Raw genomic sequence first — 20,892 nt, 5'->3', positions numbered from 1 at the left:
AAAAAAAAAAAACAACACTAAGGACCAGGAATATAGATCTGTGGTACAAGCATCTGTCTGGCAAGCACAAGATCACAAGTTCAATTGCTGGTACCAAAATAAATAAAACACTAAAATTCCTTCTTCAGCCAGAAAAAAATAGCAATCTCCAAGAAAAAAATAATACTGGGAAGGCTGCAGTGATAAAGCAATCCTCCTACCTTACTGGTGGAAATGTAAACTAGTACAAACATTAAGGAGATCAGTAGGGAGATTTCTCAAAGAACTGAATTGGAAATCCCTTATGAGTCAGCTATTTCCCTTCTAGGTATTCTCCCCCAAAGTGCTTATGACAGCACACTGTAGTAATGCATGCACATCAATGTCTACAGCAGCATAATTCATAATAGCTGAATCCTAGATGTAATCTGTATACTTATTAACAGACAACTGGGTTCAGAAAACGTGATAGCTATATATAATGTAATACTACTTGGCTTTTAGGACAAAGTTTAGACAATTAGAAAAGTGGATTCACCTAAAAAATATTATGTTGAGCAAAATCAGACACTCAAGCTGATGGTATCTCTCATGTGAGTCAGCAAAGTACAAAGAACACATTAAATGGTGAATAGAAAGAGACAAGGGGAAGGATCTCTCACAAATGGGAAGGGGCTCAGTAAAAGGAGGGGAAGGGGAAATAAGTAGGTTAAAGATATGCCAGGTACAGGAACCTAAAAATCTCAATGAATACAAATATTCTATGTCATAAAAGTGAGCTAAGATTAATAATATCGATAGGAATGAAAATTGGCAAAGGGGATTCAGAGGAAGGAAGGAGATGAGAGAATGAGATTAAAAAAGAGAAACAAGTTGAATTATGTACTTATATACCCATTCCCTAAAATGACTAAATTGAAATTACTGCAAACATGTAAAACAAACAAACAAAAAAAGACAAGTCAGTTCTTCCATCATCAGAACATTTTATCTAAATAAAAAACAGATGGTGTGGTGGTGTGTGCCTGTAATTCCAGCTCTTGGGAGGCTGTAAATAGGCGGATCACTACGAATCCAATCTAGTAGTGAGACCCTGAACATCCTGTAGACCCTTCCCTAAAATACAAAAAAAAAAATAACCTTTTGGCTAAAAACATGGAAAAAAATCCACAGGCTTCTGAGAATGAAAGATTAGGCTATTAGGACTAACTCCCACTGACAATATCTCAGCTGGCAAAACCAGGCCTCCCAAAAGCTCCCATGAATGATTTAGGGAGCTGAAAAGCCAGTGAATTCTAGGAACTAGAAATCTAGAGAGAAAGCAGGGAAGTGATTCTGTCCAAGGAGGTCAGCACTTCTCCAAGGGAATCAACTGATTCAGGAAAAGGGGCTTTTCAAGCTACAAAGCCAAGAATGCCGCTTAGTCCTGTACACCATAGGGAGGAAGCATTTAGGTCCAGATAGAAGGGGTCTGGCCAACTATCAGGTTGCCAAGCAAAACCAACACTCTAGGGGTGGTGGCAAACCTATGGCATGCGGGCTGCAGCAGGCACCCAGAACCCTCTGTTCACAGGCTAGCCAGGTCACTCCAACAGCCAAGCATCAGATAAGTTGGTTTTTCTAAACTAAAAACATCATTGTTCAGGTTTATTTGCAGTGTTAGTACTTAAAGATAAATAACTGATTTTGGATTTTGGATTGCAGCTTTGGTGCTCAGTTTAAAATGTTCGCCATCCCTACTCTATGGGGGGGGGGGAACTAAACTAGAAATAGTCTGACCCTGTGGCCTTCTGTCCCAGAAGTCAGATCAGAGTAATTCTATATTGTTGGTCACTTTAGTTTGCATGAAGAAAGGTAAATTCTTTCTGAATAAAACTAACATCGTCTATGAGTTCAAATAACTCATCTTTCCTATGCAATGCTTATACTCATTAATAAAGCCAGGACCATGAAGATTTGAGACAATATAACTTTTTAAGAAAAACAGAAGGTAAAAACAACAGGCTACAGAGATTTGAGATTTATCAGACTACTGACTTGGGTCAAACATCATATCATAAAATAAGAAAACAGAAGATCTAGAACTAAAAGATAAAAATAAGAGAATTTAAATCTTACACATGCGAACAATTTGGTTGATAAACAGAAGCATTTTATAAATTTGTTTTTGTTTGTAAACTCTCCAGCAGGTGGTGCATCTCTTTCAGAATCATGGAATGAAGTTCGTGAGCGAGGTACCACTGTGTACTTAAATATCTGAGTTAATCATAATTTCAGCAAATATCAATGAATATTTTCAGTATGTTAAAAATAGCCTTGCTCACTATTTTAGGAATCTTAACAACCTCTAATAAGATAGCACTTTTAAAATGAACAGCAAGATCTAAAAACTACCACAATATGAGAAATGTTAGAAATCTGGGATGATATAACAAATGAATATACAGTATGTAGGCCACAGAACAATCAAAAATAAAATAAACATAGGTGTTCCACAATGTGTTGCCAAAGCTAATAAGTAACTGGCTCACTGAAATGGAACACCTTTAAGTTCATGTGTTAAATAGACCCAGTTAACATTAGCCTCCCAATGACAATCCCATCATCTCAGAAATCCTTAACAAAACCATGATTGAGTATGTACAAAGAGTCAATTCAAACACATGTCTTTAAAACATTAAGTTAAAAATCCACAGAAATTTCAACATACATGAGCTTTACGATAAAAGTTGTTGTCTTTGATTCCTGGCAGATATCTACGCCTTCCCAGAATGGTCTGCACAAACCCATCTCTTTCACAGTTCTTCACTGTCTCTCTCAGGAAACGACTAATTCCTACAAAGAAAATACACAATTACTTAGTTGCACCCTACAATGCACAGAATGAAATAAACCAAAATCCTGCTCATGATTCTTAACTCTAATATATCAAAACTATACCTACAAACCTTTATTTGCTTTCCATAGACTTGAAAAGTTAGGGGAAAGTAACTTTAGAAGTAACATAATCTGGGGCTGGGGAGATGGCTTAGTAAAATAAGTGCTTCCCTCGCAAGTGCAAGGGCCTGAGTTCAATCCCCAGTTCCACCAAAAAAAGAAGTAATATAATCAGTTTTTAAATCAGCAAAAACAAAACTCCATGACACTAAATTCTGTTACAATTCAGGAACTTTGAGGGTTTTTACTCTAATTTACTTTCCTTAATTATAGTATCTTCCTGCACTTTTTGAGGGCCTAAAATATTCCAATAGCTCCTCTTTACTATTTATATTTTGACAGAAAATATGATCTTGCTGAAATTAATACATGAATTAAAAAACATTTCACTAGAAATAGCAATCTCAACTTCTTAAAATGCAGAAACACATCCCAGCAATTAGGAGGCAGAGGCAGGAGGATAACCATGAGTTGGAGGCCAGCCTGGGCTACATAAGCAATTTGAAGGCTAGCCTGTACCACACGGTGAGATCCTGGGAGTGGAGTGGCAGAATCCAAAACTCTCAGATTCCCTAGTCAGCACCCATCCCCTGCCATCCAGGTCCAGGGCCATGGCTGTACCCACAGCACCCCAGGAGGTAGGCACCACTGTTAGGGGCAGCCCAACCCTGTTCATTCCTGTCTTTGCACAAGAGTGTCTTCCCTGCTAGGGTGCCCGGCCTCTTCATCATGTCAGCAGGTGATGGAAACCACGTGGGGCTATCTTTATTTACCTGTGCAGACTCTGGTTTCTACCACTCTGCTCATGTAGGTAATAAACACAAATGCTTCCCAATGGAAACTCTCTTTTGAGGCTTTCTCTTATAGGGTTGGCTCAAGAAAGACACTGGGAGAGATGAATAGTAGAGGAGGGGCGAAGCCCACAGGGCCAGGAGGACTAATTGCAGGAGAGGTTTGACCAGCACAGGCACAGGAACCTGGGAAAGTGGTCAGGATGCCCTTCTTTCCTGGGAAGAATCACTGAGACACCATAGCCTGAAGAAGAGCTGACAAAAGGGTGAACGAGAGGCTGTGCTTCTACACACATTCTCACCTCACTGCTATACTAGGTCTTTCAATATTCAAAATGTCAGAGCTACTCAAAAAAAATTCTGAGGTATAATTTAAAAAAAAAAAAAGTTTTAGAAAGTCACTTTAAGTGAATGCCCAACTAGACATATTTTAACAAATATCCACGCCCTAGCACTGGTACTACTACAGAGAGAAAACACTCTCAGCCCCATTATCAGCCACAGGCACTTACTGATCTGCTTGATAACAAACACTGTCTTAATTTTTAATACAAAATTGGGTTGTACTGTATGTTTTTATATATGTCTGCCTTCTTTCCCAAGAAAAAGCATTTTAAGATGTCATGAATATCAATCTTTGACTCCTTTTCCTTGACTGGTAGTATTCCACTGTAGAGATATATAAAAACTTGTTTCTCCATTTTCCGAGTAATATACAGTTAGCCCCTTTTCAATATCTAGCTGATATAACATTCATTTCAAATCTTTCTTTGGACACGTATTTTTATTTTCTTGGACAAACACCAAAAACTAGCATTTCAGAGTCTTATGGTTAAGTGTATTTGAAAGAGGAAATCACTTTTCCCAAAATGATTCTTTTTTTTAAAGTGCCACCAAGTAAAAGAGATAACAATATTTTTAATTTTAGCCATCCTGCTGTTTTTGTAATGGTTTCTCTTTAGTTTTAATGTGCTTTTCCATGATGACTAATGATAACTATTAATATCATGCAGGTATTTGGTACAGTAACTGCTCAATCTTTCTACTTGTATTAGACTGTTTGCTTCGAAACGCTGAGTTTTAAGAGTTCCTTACATATTACAGATGTAAGTCTCTGTGGGCAGTACATATTGCGAATATTTTCTCCCAAGCCACAGTTTGCTTTTATATTTTCTTAATTGTGCTTTCATTAATGTTTTCCTATTTGGTTAATTTACTGTTTTATTACTTAAGATATCTTTGCCTATCTCAATATTAAAAAGATTTCTCTTGTTTTCTTCTGAAATATCTGTAATTTAGCTATTACTTCTAAGTCTACATACCCTATCAATTGAGTCACATTTTGCACTCAATGTCATACAAAATTTGAGGTTCATTTCTTTCCTATATGAGTACCTGGTTACCTAGCACTAACTTCTAAAAAGATTATCCTTCATCTTTTAAATTACCACAACTTTTGAAAATCAACTAAATATATTTGTAGGTCTTTCTGGGCTCTCTGCTGTGTTTAACTGTTCTCTAAGCCTACTTTATTTCTACCTTCATTATTGAAACTTTATGTTAATTTTTAATATGAGGAAAGTTAAGTTCTCAGCACTGTAATTTTTCCCTAAAATATTATTATGGTAATTCTAAGCCCTTTAGATGTCTATACAAATTCACAATCAGCCTGTCAAATTTTACAGAAAAGTCTAATGGAATTTAGATTGGGACGGCACTAAATCCATGACAACTTATAAAGAATCATCATCAAAATGTGATTCAAAAAATCAACATGGGGGCCGGGGAGATGGCTCAGTGGAATAAGCACTTCCCTGGCAAGCCTGAGGACCTGAGTTCAATCCCCGGTTCGAAAAAAAAAAAAAAAAATCAACATGGTCTATTCTGTACGTTCTGGAATTTTCAATACACATACACTGCTAAATTTATGCCCCAGTATTTCATATTTTTTGGATAATAATCACTGACAATTTGATAGTATATAAAAATGTGACAGGTTTTACAGAATAAATTTATGTGATGGTATCTTACCAAAATTTAGTCATTTGTTCTAATGGGGTCTTTTTTGTAAAATCCATGTGCATGGTACTATGTTCATGATAAAGTTACATTTCAAAAAGCAGTTTTCTTTTTCCTTGCAAATCTTTGCACTTCTTTTCTTAAAACATTGGTTAGTAAATCCCAATGGGAATAGAGTCAGAATTGATTACAAAGGAAGATGAAAGAACTTTCGGGGATTATAGTGACCATACTGTATCTTGAATGTGATGTACGTTATATGAGCACATACATTTGTCAAAATTAGTAGAACTGTATACTTGAAAAGGGTGACTTCTTGTGTGTAGATTTTTTGTATGTAAATTATATTTAGAAAAACTGTCAGAGGACATTTAACTTCAGACAGCCAAACTATTCTATCACAGGAATTTTCTCTCAGAATTCTTATTCATCTTTGTCCCTACTTTTATGAAAAAAATTGTATCTTAGTAAATAATTACATTAAGTAAAGTTCATGTTATTTGCTGTGAATGATGCTTGAGGAAACTTTCTGAAAAGAGAAATCTAGTTAGAAAATTCTGGAACATACTTTTGAATTAATCTAACATGGGGAATCTGGACTGCAGACCACAGCATCTAGAAGACATTCAGCACTCAAGCTTCTTTACCTGTGTATCTAGACTTGAAGGAGTCAATGTAGCGAGCAGCATCGTCTTCTTTAATGCCCATCTGCTCCCCTAAAGATTTAGCTCCCATTCCATAAATGATTCCATAGCAAATCTGAAAGGGAGTCATCCTGTTTAGTAGAGAAATTAAATCTGAACTATATAAAATGCAAATATAACCAGTTCATTTGGATTGAAATTTTGGTAAACTTTTTATTTCATAGTGAATCAAATCTACTTTGGTGCTTTTTTGTTTCTTTGTGAAACAAGATCTTGCTCTCTAGTTCCACCTGGCCGTGAAGTCACTTTGCAGCCCAGGCTCGCCATGATGTCACAGAAAGCCTCCCACCTTAGCCTTCTGAGTGCTAAGATACAGGTGTGTACCACCATACCCAGCTAGTATTATTTCTTAAGAGAGAAAGAGGAGAAAGTATAAGTGAATTTGAATGTGTATATGTTTTAATAAAAGTCACCTTCTAAAAGGAAAGATGTATTTCTATTTGTCACCTATCCATCAACTATTAGAGCAGTTTTTACTCCTCGGAATATCCCATTAATGTCTGTTTAAAGAAGCACCACGAAGCTGGAAAGAAAGTATGATAAACATCCCTCTACTTAACTATGGACAGGACTAAAGGAATAAATTGTCTATTAATGTAGAGACCACTTCCCTGGAAATAAGTAATTTTGAATTATAGCCCCGTACCATCCAACCAATGCAGAATTTATATGGGTTAAATGCAAACAAAATCCTGAGGAAACTTCAGGAGCAGTAGAGGGAAAAGATCAAGCTAAGACACTGCAGAGATTCTGACGAAACATAACTATTGTTTAGGTTCAAGCTTAGTGCCACCACTCACAGACATACACTCTCTGACTAATCACTTCACCTCTTAGTTCATTGAGAGGAAAGGTTTGTACTAATATTGCTAAGACAAGATACCATGTCTGCATCTTGTCCTCTGAATAACTACTATGAAGACAACAATATGCAATGTATTAATTATTGTAACTGTCCTACTAACCTGTTTTGAAACTGTTTCATTGCTATTTTATGTTTTATCTTTTTTTCTCATTAAAATGAATTTTTTAAGAAAGAGTTTAGAAAAACCAGCATAAAGCAAGCTCTATATAAATGTTAAACAAGACACAAAAATGCCACAGGCATTAAATGAGCATCAGAATTCCAAAAATTTTTATGTGATAAAAATAATTAGTTAGTTAGAAGGCCTCCCACTATCACACCCTTTTTTCTTTTTAAAAATCTTTTTAGGGGCAGGCCAGATAGCTCAGTGGACTTAAGCACCTGCTTAGGTAGGCTCAGCAATTGGATTGGGCAGGGTGATTGTTTGATCCAGAAGTGCCTGCTCACCCTGTCCCCAGGTGACTGAGACTGGTCATGGTGGCACGTGTCTGTAATCCCAGTGCTTGGGAGGCTGAAAACAGGAGGATCACTACAAGTCTGATCTGTGTAGTGAGACCTTGTAGATCCTGTACTAAATATAAAAAAATAAAAATAAAAAAGAAACTCACAGGACAGAGCTGGCTATACTAATAGTGGAAAAAGACAAAAGTTGATTCTAGACAAAAAATGATGAGAGGAAGCCAGTTAGGCACAACAACAGAAAATGATTTGAAGCATATATGTAATACGCATGGCACGTGAGCTCAGAGCGGGTGTTGAGCCTCCACCGGAGGCAATCACCCTGTTGTTCAGCCACGTGCCTCCCAATAAGGAAGTACCAGTGCTAATCAAGGCTAGGAAATACATACAAGTGGCCTTTGACCTCTGTGCCTAAAAGTCACCCAGGAATAAGAGCTCAAATGAATCCATTTCAAAGGTACAAGGGCAACATGAAGCTTCACCAGCCCCAAAAGGCTAAACAGACACCAACTGTTAATTATAATTTAAGTTCAGCAATATTAATTTATCAACAAATGCTTAGAATCTTCTATACAATATATTTGATTGCTTGATGTGGAAAAATTAAAAAATGAAAATATGGAACCTTATATCAGGACATTTACTGACTAGGAAAAGATTTAGAGTACACATACATACATATATACATAACCTTAAGTAAACAGCACAACAATTACAATGATCTCTACCACTTTTATACAAGCATCTACTGAGTACAGGGCATTGTGACAAGCCTTATTATGGCCTGGAATACACAAGGCTTTCTTAACACCAAGTGGCATCTGTCTGGTTCTGTCCATGGCCACCAAAAAGGAAAGAATAATAAACACCATAAGTCCGGCTCAGATGAATGTGGCTGGAAACATCCAAAGACAGAGAAAATGTTCCTCAACTACAAATAATTGAGATAATTGAATTTTGAACCTTTAAATTCTTTAGATTTCTATCAAGCTGTCCACTAAGGTCACCTGCTTTGCCTGTTGCCTCAGATCATCCTCCACAGACTCGGGCTCAATCATCTTCCATTCTGCGGCAATGCTCTTGAAAACATCAGATCCGGCATTTAATACTTGAATGAGACGACGATCACGAGACAAATGAGCCAAGACCCTTAGTTCAAGCTGAGAGTAATCAGCAGCCAGTATTAAACCACCTGAAACAGAAGTGACTGTACATAAGCGAGTGCATAACGCTGTGTAATATACTCCAACATCTATGCAATTGAGCAACTGGACAAAAATTTAGTTCTGATTTAGAAGTGTTTCTTTTCTTTGAGAAAGGGTCTCACTGTGTATTCCAGGCTGGCCTCACTATGTATCCCAGGCTGATCTTGAACTCACAGCAATCCTCCTGCCTCAGAATTCTGAGTGCTGAGATTACAGACATGAGTCACCACACCCAGCTTAATTTAGAACTTTGAGATCAAGTATTCAAAAGTTAAAACTTTGAGTGTAATGTGATGCAATTCAGTTCTGAATGCTATTTTTTTCCTGTTTAGATTTTGGATTTATGCAACACGTATAAAGCTGCCCTGATATGTGTCTCCTAACCAGAGAGGAGTACTTCCTTTGGTACTGTGAAGCACCATGCAAATAATACAGAACGGCACCGTGATGCCTCCTCTATGTGGCACTGGGTCCCTATGAATGAGAGACCTACATTTCCTTTTCATTCTACAGAAATTCTAGTGTACAATAGGCCACAAGAAATGGTTGTTAAAAGAATAAATAAAAAGGTGATGTCCAACAAGTGAATATATTAACTGAACTGGAGGGAAACACGCTTTGCTTAAGCAATAGCAAACATATTCATGAAAGAAAAATCAAGCCATTAGTAGGTGAGAAAGTTACTAGGAGGATTGAGATAATTTACATATTGGAAATAACTGAATTATCATGGCAAAAACAAAACTATAAAAACAAGAACAGGATCAAAAATAAAGTAGGAAAAATATTTTTAACTTACATCAATGAAGGACTCATTCCCATACTATAATGAAACTTGCTACAAATCAAAACCAGTCAAATTGTAAGTAATCAGTTTACAGAAATAAAAAGACCTTAAACACATTAAAAATGGTCAGTTTCAATGTGATTAAAAGACATGGGACCTAAATCTTAGCAAGAAACAAATTTTCTTCACTTAAATTGCAAAACTCTACCAGTTTGGGCAGGGTACTCTGGCAAAGGCTGTGAGGACAGAAAGATGTCCCAGAAAAATACAATAATAACCCCTGCCCACCAGACAGATGTGTATATGGTGAATAGCGGGAAAGCCTTGAAAACTACACAAAAGAAACATAAAAATTTTAAAACTGAAAATACATTATCTGTAATGTAAGATTCACTAGAAAGCTATGCCAGTGATTATATTCTGTAGAAGAAAAGATTGCAGAACATCAAAACATTTGCTAAAAACTATCCACTAAAGCTCAGAGCAAAAAGCGGGGAAAGATAGAAAAGAAAAAGGGCTCACTGGCTGCTGGGCCCCAACCACCTGTGTAGTAATCTAGAATAAGGAAAGAAAGACAGATGAGGACAGAAGGTTAGGGGCCGACAACTGGAATGTTCTGTGAGAATTATGAAGGCACTGATTCTTTAAAATTTTCAAAACTAGCTGCGTATGGTGGTACAAGCCAGTAATCCTAGCACTCAGGAGGCTGAAACAGGAGAACTGTTGCCAGTTCAAGACCAGCCTGGGATACAAAGTGAACTCAAGGCCAGCCTGAAATGCATAGTGAGGCCCTGCCTCAAACAAACAAACAAACAAACAATCAAAACTAAGCAAATCCAGGAAATAGAACAAATTCCAAAAATACAAGTAGCAAAGCCAAATCAAACTGAATAATACAGAAAACACTGAAAAATCACAAGTAGAAAGACACACTTCGAAGAATTACAAGAAAAATGATGATATACTTCTCATCAAAATAATGCAAATAAGAAAATAATGGAAATTCATATTTAAAGTGCTGAAAGAGAAGACCTATAAACCTAGAAATCTCTATCAAGTAAAAATATCTCCCAACAGTAAGGACAAAATAGGGAATTTTTAAGATATTAGATATTGCTGAAAGAAACAATTTCCAGTAGAACTACAGAACAAGTAATCTAAAGGACATACACTGGATGAAGAACAATTGATTAATGGAAACTTATATCTTCCTCCAAAACATGAAGAGAGATAGAAACAGTATAAACAATGGCTAGATAGAAAGGACACTTTACTGTCTTTTAATTTCTTTGAAAATATATACTAGAGTGTTTAGCACCAAAATAACTGTTTTGAAGAGGATGTAATAGTCATAGAAGTTAAATCTATTATTAAAAAAGTGGAAATAAAACTTGTGTATGATAGATGAAATGGGATAAAATTATTTAAAGATTCACTGTAACAGAATGCCTATTGTAAACTCTGAAATAGCTAACATGTAGTCAGTCAGTCAGTGGTGGAAGTAAAACAGATAAAAATGGTCAGTTAACATTCCTAAACAGATTTATTTTGAAGATTAAGCAGTTTGAGGCAGCCAAGTACTTAGAAGTGGCTCTGGGAGATTCATCTAACGCATCAAGTGCACAGCTCTGCCCAGGAGATGGATCACAGGGAATCCCTGCACTACCACCAGAGCAAACTAACAACCAGGCAAAATCCAGGAACTCCATGGTGATATAAGTAACTGAAACTGAAGCTGAGAGAGAAGAGAAGACTTGGAAAGAATGAACAATGAGCTCTCTGTGCCACTGTAGTTGGGTTTAGGTTCAGCTTTCTAAGGCTTGGGTGTCATCTTCCTAATACAAGAGGTTCCCAACATTGACCACTGAGGACCAGCAGGACTCTCTGAGAGGCGAGATTTCTCAGAGTGACCCTAGCCCACAAAGGGATGAGAGTGTGTGAAGTATTCTGGCAAAGGGAGGTCCACAGACAGGCAGCCAAGGAAGAAAGGCCAAACCAAAGCAAAGTCAGGAAGATTTAGGCAGGACACATGGGGGTTCAGTAAATACAGGCCAGGCTGGGCATGGTGGCGCATGCCTATGATCCCAGGACGGGGAGCTGAGGCAAGGAGGATCACTGTGAGTTCAAGGCCAGCCTGGGCTACAAAATGAATATAAAGCCAGCTGAACTGCATAGTGAAACCCTGTCACAAAAAGACAAAACAACAATAACAACAAAGGCCTCAGATTGGCAGGATTTTCTTGCCCAGAAGTCAGTCACTCACTTCTCTAAAGAATGTCTGTTGTGTCTAAAGTTATAATTAGTAGTGCCGGCAAAAGTAGGCCTGCTACACACACAAGCGCTATATGCCCACTTCTACATCAACCTTGCCAGATGGTAACCTGTAAATTAATCTCAACTTAGCTAAAACATAGTCCCTGTTGGATATAAAACCCCCTAAACAAAGAAACCTCCTGGGCAACCCCTCCCAAGTTAATTTGCCTGAGTTCTGAAAGAAAGAGCCCTGGCACACAGCCCAGGCTTTCAGCCCAAGTCCAGATGAGAATGAGTGGTGGCTGGGGGTCAGTCCTGCCCCTGGCTGAACCAACAGGGCAAACATCCATAGACCAGGAGGTACAGAACTCAGCCTCCAGAGCTCCTGAGTAGCTGCTCCACAGAGGCAGAAAAAAACTCACGAAAAAGAAAATCATATTTTCACATTCCTCCTTTTGTCAGGCAATAGCTAGTAGAAATATGGGGGAAATAATTATTTCCAGTACAGCTGCCCCAAAAAGGAAAAATATTGGGCGTGGAATGGTATATGTTTGGGGGGATATATGTAAATATGTGCATTTGTTATTATAGTTCCTGTTTTGCATCTAAACCCGTTTAGTCATGTATTCTCACAACAGGGGTTGTTTCATAGGGTTTTGTAACTTTGTATTTCTGCTAGTTCAATAATTGGACTCAATCTCCCTTATTTTCTCTCACTTTTCATTTGTATTTCCTTCTCTTCTTTCTTATGTCAAATCTCCCCTCCTCCCTGTTTCTTTTCTTGTACACACACATTTTCAACAAAGCACTTTTTTCTTTTCCCTAGCCTATCTTACACCGTTTATTCCCTTTCTTTTCCTGGGTTACTTAAGTAGTACAGAACATTTAAAGGAAGTTTTTTAAAATTATATGTTGACACATGATGGTTCTTTAGATGTTAAAATTACTTGTATTCTCTCCTTTCAAAACATTATTAGGGTTTGAACTTATACTTGAAGGGGTTGGGTCAGTACTTTCATACTGAGACATGCCCCCAAAGAAGGACACATCACAGAGAAATCCACCTATTAAAAAGACCTCCACACAATACATTCAACTGATCTGCAAACTTCAACACAAAAACACAGAAATTGTGAGCAAACAAGCAACTAAATGCCTCCAAAAACTCTCTAAAAGTGGATCCCAAAGATAAAGTGGACAAAAGTCCATACAAAGAATTTAAAAAACTGATAGTTAGAATGATCAATGAGTTCAAAGAAGACACATATATCTGACTGAAATAAGAAAGACAATACCAGGTACGAAAGACAATACCAGAAATGGACCTCTATTTCTGTACTGAAATGGTCTTTCATATCTTGTATTGTCTTTCTTATTCCATTCAGATATATGTGTCCTCTTTGAACTCATTGATCATTCTAACAAACAGAAATTCTAGAAATGAAATCTCCAATTTGTCAAAAAAAAGTCAACTCAGGGGCCAGGGATGTAGCTCTGGGGCAAAGTGCCTGCCTGACAAGCATGAAGTCCTGAGTTTAATTCTCATTACCAAATCTTTACCAAATAAATAAATAAACTAAAAAACTCAACTCAAAATCTCAGCAGTTGATAATATAAATCAGAAAAATATTGGAGTCTGAAGACAAAGTAGATATACTAGGACATTCAGAAAATAATGAAGAAAAAAAAGAAATAATGAAAATGTTAGCCAAATAAATAATAATCTAAAATTTATTTGTCCTTGGGAGAATAAAGAGGCTAATAGCACAGAAAAATCAAGTCATTCAGATGAGAGCAGAAAAGTCCCCAAATCTAGGGAATGAAATAGAGGACTCAGGTATTACAGGCACTTAGAATACCAAGAACATATGACCAGAAAAAAAAAAAATCTCTCCACAATATATTATAGTCAAACTGAAAAAAATCTAGAACAAAGACTACCAAAAGTGGTTAAAAAGAAACAATAAATCACTAAGACAAACCCTTTAGAACAACAACAGACTTTTCATTAGAAACTCTTAGAGCAAGGAAGGGTTGGAATGATGTATTTCAAGTCCTCAGAAAAAGTAACTGTCAACCTTGAATAGTGTACTCACAAGGCTGTTCTTCAAAATCAAAAGTAAGGACCTTCCAAGATTAAGTATAAACTAAAGAAATTCATGACCACAAAGCAATACTGCAGAAATTAGTTAGGGGAATCCTAAACAGAAGAATACACACACTACTATAGAACCAAAGGGATGGGGGTGACTAGATTCATTAGGAGAGTAAACAAGGGAAAATCAGAACATCTCAAATACTAAGAAAACAATAAAATGACAGGAATTAGAAAATACCTTTCAAGGGCCAGCAGGATACCTTAGCGGATTAAGCACCTGTGTAGGCAAGCACAGGGCCCCAGGTGCAATCCCCGGCACCACATGCCACACTGGCCCCACCCCTGGCACCATGCACACTTAGCCAGCCACCAAGACCAGGCACGGTGGTGCATACCTGTAATCCCAGCACTGGGAAGACTGAAAACAGGAGAATCACTATGAGTCCAAACTGTGTAGCAAAACCCTGTACCAAATACATTAAAAAAAAAAAAACTTTCTCTAATAGCACTTAATGTAAATGGTTTTAATTCTCAATTTAAAAACACAGACCAGCAGACTGGATCCAAAATAAAAAACAAAAACAAAAAAACAAGACCCAAGTATATGTTGCCTGCAAGAAATACATCTCACTGGCAAGGACATAGACAGAAAGTAAAAGAACAGAAACTAAAATAGTGGTACCCTGGTACACAATAAATCCTGCTTACAATATGAGGGAGGAAAAGAGGATTGTTCTTGCTCCTTTGGCTCTTGCTGCTTTTGCTGTCTTTTCACACCTTGAACAGGTGCTCCTCTGCCATACCATCCTGCTTTGGAGCCAGCTGCTTATGAACTGTAACCTCTACAAACTATAAGCTAAATAAAATTTTTCTTCCCAATCTTTGTGTTGGGTATTTTGTCTCAGCAAAAACATAGGAAAAGTCATAGACACAGGCAAAGGCTTCCTAAAGAGGACACCAACAGCACATGAAATACCAAGAATAACAAATGGAGTTGCATTAAACTATAAACTGGCCACACAAGAAAGGAAAAAATCCACAGAGATGGTTTATAGAATGGAATAAAAGCTTTGCTAGCTACTTTTCTGACAGAGAAGTAATGTCCAGCATGTACAAAGAACTCAAAAAACTTAACATACGCACAAACCCAACTAACCCAATCAATAGGACAAATGAATAGAACAGAATTCTCTAAAGAAGTATAAATGGTTAATAAGTACATGACAGAAAAAAATTTCAACTCTTTAGTCTCTGATGAAATGTAAATAAAAATAACACAGAGATTCAGTCTCACTCTAATATGAATGGCTATCACCAAGAACAACAACAACAACAAAATGATACATTCTGGTAAAGATACAGGGAAAAAGAAGCCTTCAAACTAGGACTGGAAATCCCATTCAAGCCTGCTCTCCCCCTACTGGGAATTTTCCCAGAGGAACTGAAAGCGTCATATCATAGTGATATATGTGTACCTATGATTATAGCAGCACAATTTGTGATAGCCAGATCTTGGAAACAACCAAGATGCTCATCACATGTGGAATGGTTGAAAAAGATGTGGCACTTTTATATAATGGAGTACTACTCAGCTATAAAGAATGATAAACTTGAAGCCTTCATATTTAAGTGGATGCCACTTGAAGATACACTTATTAGTGAAATAAACGACCCATATCTGTAAATATCGTATTGTCTCCCTAGTATAAGGACTTTCAATTCCGCATATGGTTAGGTTTCTAAATTTCATTGTAAAAATATGTAAATGCTTATTTCTACTTTTATATAATTATTTTTCTTTAAGTAAGGACTTAAAGTTCAACATATCAATATCTGATGGAAAATACCTGTTCCATGATATACCAAAATGTTTGATATTTAGACAGATAGGGTAAACCAAACTGCATATATTGCAGGTTAATAATTAGCTTCTCTTCTGGAGGGTTAATAACCTAAGTTAGCCATTCAAAATTGGAGAAAAGGAAGGGCTGCAAGGTCAGCCAACATTTTGGCCCTAGTCTTTCAAGGTCAGTGAAGACTCGGGACATAGGAGAACCTGTACTGTAACAACATGTAACTCAGTTGTGCTCCAAATTTTCTGATCAAGAAGATTATACAGCCACAGAGGAATGTGTTCGATGATGTAAAATGAGCCTGGGGAGAGTCACATGGGGAGAAAAAATATTTTCTCAAGCTTTCACAGAGAGCAAATTGGTCAAGCAATGGCCGTGACTCATCCACATGTCTGACACTGACAAAAGGATGTACAAAGGGTGGTACAGGGCTACAGGATAAATCCTGAGAGTACTTGGCTGACCTTATCAGATACAAAAGTTACATTTCTTGTTATATAGGTCTTGCTATATCTTGGTCTTAACCATCCAGCAGAAAAGTATAAAAATGAGGTATATAAAGTAAATCTATATTAATAGGATGAGCTGTAAAAGGCTCAAGTCAATAACTTCTGAGGATAACCCACTAATATTATAGACTGCTAGACAGTTTTAGATTGTTTAGTTGAATTCAAACACCTATAGTATTTAGATGCCAATAGAATATTCACCTCTGACAGGACCAAAAAAAGGATACAAAGGAAAGATCACTTTGTATTTATATATACAAAATAGGATACATTTACAGCTACTTTCACTTAATTCAATGAGAAGAAAGAGGTGAACTAACAGTGTTTGGACAGAATATCCTGTCTGCTTCTTGTACTATGGATAACCACTAAGAAGATATCAATGTACAGTGTATTGACTATCAAAACTGTCCTATTAATCAGCTGTGAAACTGTCTCATTCATATTTATTTCTCAATAATAAAAAATAAAAAATAGAAAAAAAAAATAAAAATAGAAAAAAAAAGCCTTCAACCATGCTGGTAGGAATATAAATTAGCCCAACCACTACAGAAGTCAATACAGAGGGTCTTCAGAAAAAACCTAAAAATTTAAAAAATAATTAAAACTATATATTCCATGTTTTATAGCTTTACCACTTCTTTGTATATTCTCCAAAAAATTAAAGATTTCATATTAGAGTAATACATGCATATTTATTTTCTATGAGCAGAATTCACAATTCACAATATATATAGAATTCAGACATAAAGAAGAATGAATTCATGTCATTTGCAAACAAATGGATAGAACTGAAAACTATCCTGTTAAGCAAAATAAGGCAATCTCAGAAAGTCAAATATCACATCTTCCCTCTTATAGAAGCAACTGAAAAATAAAGGAAACTAGAAAAAAGTTTTTTAGAGATAGGTAAAAGGATTAGGGAGGGGAGAGGTGGGAGAGGGGAGTAAACATGGATAAAAATAATCAAAACATATTACATGCATGTATCAATAAACCAAAACAAATATCATTATTCTCTATTACTAATATACATCAATTGAAAAAGAACCATGGGAACCAGGAATGGTGGTGCACACCTGTAACCCCAGAACTCAAACAGCTGAAGCAAGAGGATCGCTGTGAGTTCAAGGCCAGCCTTGGCTACATAGTGAATTCAAAAGAGAAAAATCGCCAAGTATGATGGCCCCCACTTGTAACTTCCACCTTTAGGGGGCTGAGGCTGGAGGATCTCAAGTGGCAACATCTCATCTCTTTCCAGTCCCACACGGGCAACACAATGAGACACAGTCTCTAAAGATAAATAAAAGGACGGGATTCAGCTCAGTGTTAGGGATCCCCTGAGTTCAATCCCTAATATTCAAAGGAGGAAAGGGGTACAACTAACGACACAGATTTATATTTTACCATATGTCAATAATTACTAGAGTGCAAATGGATCACTAGGGCAGAGATTTTCATACACAATTCACAGACATTTAACTTAATTAAAATTCTAAAACAAAAGCAATATAAAATATTACATTAAAGACAGTTTTATTGTTTGGCTAAGAACAAACTGACAGATGAATGGCTGCCCAAATGTGGTACAGTGGATACCCATAATTAACTGTTATTCAGCATGAAAAGGAAGGAAATTCTGATGCTTGAGGCAACATGGATGAACCTCGAAAGCCATATGCCAAGTATAAGACACAAAAGAACTAATATTGCAATTCCACTTAAGACATAATAAGTATCCAAATGCATAAAAACAGAAAGTAGAATGTAATGGATGGGGTGGGTGAGGAATGGGGTGTTGTTATGAGACAGGTACACAGGAGATGGACAGCACCAATGGATGCACAGCAGCATAAACATGCTACTACCACAGGACGATACACTGAAACATGCTTAAAACAGTAAATGTTATATTGCATATATTTATTCACCATTTTGTAAAAAGAATAAATTGTATTTTAACTGTTGCATCATATATTGTTGTATTTATACTTTATACATAAAGACATCACCAAGCTAGTGTCAAAAGACTAATTCAATGTCATTTTTTTCACACAGCAAAGCAATATTCTACTTTGTCTAATAAATATTATACACTCACATCATGAATCATAACTGGCAATAAATGTGAAATATTTATAATTTAATTGCTGTGATTAAAAATAAATGTGAACCAATTTTGAAATTTACAACAAAGGAAAACAACAAATGCAGAACTGACTATGACTAAAAAAGTAAAGACAAGAGCCTGGATGAAGTAGTCACAGGTGTCATGATTCAAGGTAACTGTAATTTGCTGCAGCAGAGCTACATAATAATCCCTCGTGCTTCTACGAGGAAAATTTGTTTTAAAGGTCACAAATGGGATAATACTAAATTATTATGTTTTCAGCAAACACATCACAAATTCAATCAAAAGTTTCCTCTCAACATTAAGAATCAAACTAAGTGAGAGAAGAATAAAATATCTAAATTGGGCACTTATATCTCCAGCGCTCTGAGAGGCTGACAGGAAAACCAAAAGTTCAAGCCCTTCCTGGGCAAAATAGTGAGCCTGTCTGAAAAAAAAAAAAAAAAAAAGACAAGATATAGCTCAAGGTAAAGGGCCCTAAACAATACTCAGTACTGCAAATAAATTATATGCAATGTAACAACTGTTGTTTATTTCTAGGAGGCAGAGAAAAAAGGGAGGAGGGAGAGGAAGAGAGGAAGGGAAGGAAGAGAGACAGAGACAGAGACCAAAAAATGAATAAGAAATTTTTCCATAGGATCCATAAATTGGTTCACCAAAGAAATAGTAACAATAATCACATAGTATCCTTTTTATGTATTTTAGTACAGGACCTAAAGGGTCTCACTACACAGATTAGACTCGCAATCCTCCTGTTTTCAGCCTCACAAGCTCTGGGATTACAGGCACGCTTCACCATGCCAGTCTCATTTGCCCTGTCTCAGGGCACCCCGGGGATGGGGCCAGCACAGCACAGCACACTGTGGATCGAACCCTGATTCCTGCACCTGCCTAAGCAGGTGCTTCAGTCTACTGAGCTATCTGGCTGGCTCTTAAAGTTGCTTTTGATTTAAGTAGTAGTCTTTTGATATAATAATAATGAGTTAATATAAGAGATTAATGAATTTACTCAATTAGATAAACATAACTTTGAAACTGATACACTTTCCTGTGGGAAGCCATTAACTGGTATCCATTTTATAATAGTGTCAGCCATTTTCTTAAGTTTCTATTCCCCTGCTGAGTTAAGTTTCTGGTCCTTCCTGCCTTGCCCATTCCCCATGAATCATGTGCTATGCCCCAGAGGTGGGACTTTCCTCCGTTGCCTAGATACCTGATGACGTCAAGAGCATAGACTTCCTCATTCCTATGCTCCCTATATATACCCAGCACCTTCCCTGAATAAACGAGACTTGATCAGAATCCTGTCTTGTCTCCATTTCACGTATCTCCTGTCCTTTGTCCCCTCCATTCCCTGCTCCTCTCCCAGGTAACCTTTGTTGACTAACCAGCGGGTCGGGACACTTTCCTTCAAAGTGAATACTTCTTGTACAGCAATTAAACACTAAGAAGAATGTAAAAAAAAAAACAAACCAAAGTGAATACTTCTATAAAAGATAAACCAGCTTTGTGTTTAGTATCTACCCTATGATAACTGTGAAACGCATACCAGTTTTAGAAAAATTCTTACATTGATAACATGGTGAAATAGTGTATTGAGTTAAAATTTTACAATTGTTTTACAATTAATTTCAGCTCTTTTCTCCCATTCCAATGTATTTAGAAGGCAGAGCTGAGGCACAGGTGGACTGGAAAAGCTCTGTGTCCAACTCTAGTGACACCTGGTAATCTTCATTGCCCAGAAGAATTACTACTATAAAAATGGCCATACTAACAAAAGAAACCCACAGATTCAGTGTAATCCCTCCATATCAATGACAGTCTTCACAGAACTAGACAAAAAATATCTTGTAATTCATATGGAACTATGTTAAGAGATAGATTAGCCAAAACAACTCTAAGAAAAGGAGCAATGCTGGAGGTGGCACATGCCAGTAATCCCAGCACTTAGGAAGCTGAAGCAGGAGGATCACTGTGAGCTCAAGACCAATCTATATAGTGAGTTCAGGGTCAGTCTAAACTACCTAGGAAGACCCTATCTCAAATAAATCAATTAATTAATTAATTATACAGTCACAATAAAAAGATACTGGTACAAAAACAGATATGTAGACCAAGGGGCTAAATCAGAGAACACAGAATAAACTCATTCAGCAAACTAATTTATGACACAGGTACCAAAAACATGTATTGTAGAAAAGATAGTCTCTAAGAAAAAGTTCTGGGAAAATTGGATATTCATATGTAAAGGATTGAAACTAAATCCCTAGACCCAGTCCTAGCCCAGGTCTGGTGAGTGTGC

At 36.8% G+C, this 20,892-nt stretch overlaps 1 protein-coding gene across 1 annotated transcript in view; it reads right to left on the bottom strand.

The window, feature by feature from the left end:
* The window catches only part of Polq (DNA polymerase theta), a 170,505-nt gene that overhangs the window by 10,035 nt on the left and 139,578 nt on the right, over positions 1-20,892 (bottom strand). Inside the window, exons 21-25 of the mRNA XM_004642235.2 lie at positions 16,790-16,798; positions 10,035-10,077; positions 8,762-8,946; positions 6,374-6,485; positions 2,690-2,814 (exon numbers count right to left, since the gene is read on the bottom strand). Of these exons, the coding sequence (XP_004642292.1) occupies positions 2,690-2,814; positions 6,374-6,485; positions 8,762-8,946; positions 10,035-10,077; positions 16,790-16,798 (474 nt within the window). The remainder of the gene's footprint in view (positions 1-2,689; positions 2,815-6,373; positions 6,486-8,761; positions 8,947-10,034; positions 10,078-16,789; positions 16,799-20,892) is intronic.

This window comes from Octodon degus, unplaced genomic scaffold (genome assembly GCF_000260255.1).
Source record: "Octodon degus isolate 3935 unplaced genomic scaffold, OctDeg1.0 scaffold00147, whole genome shotgun sequence".
Classification (NCBI taxonomy): Eukaryota; Metazoa; Chordata; class Mammalia; order Rodentia; family Octodontidae; genus Octodon; species Octodon degus.
This window is presented reverse-complemented; position numbering and strand designations above follow the sequence as displayed.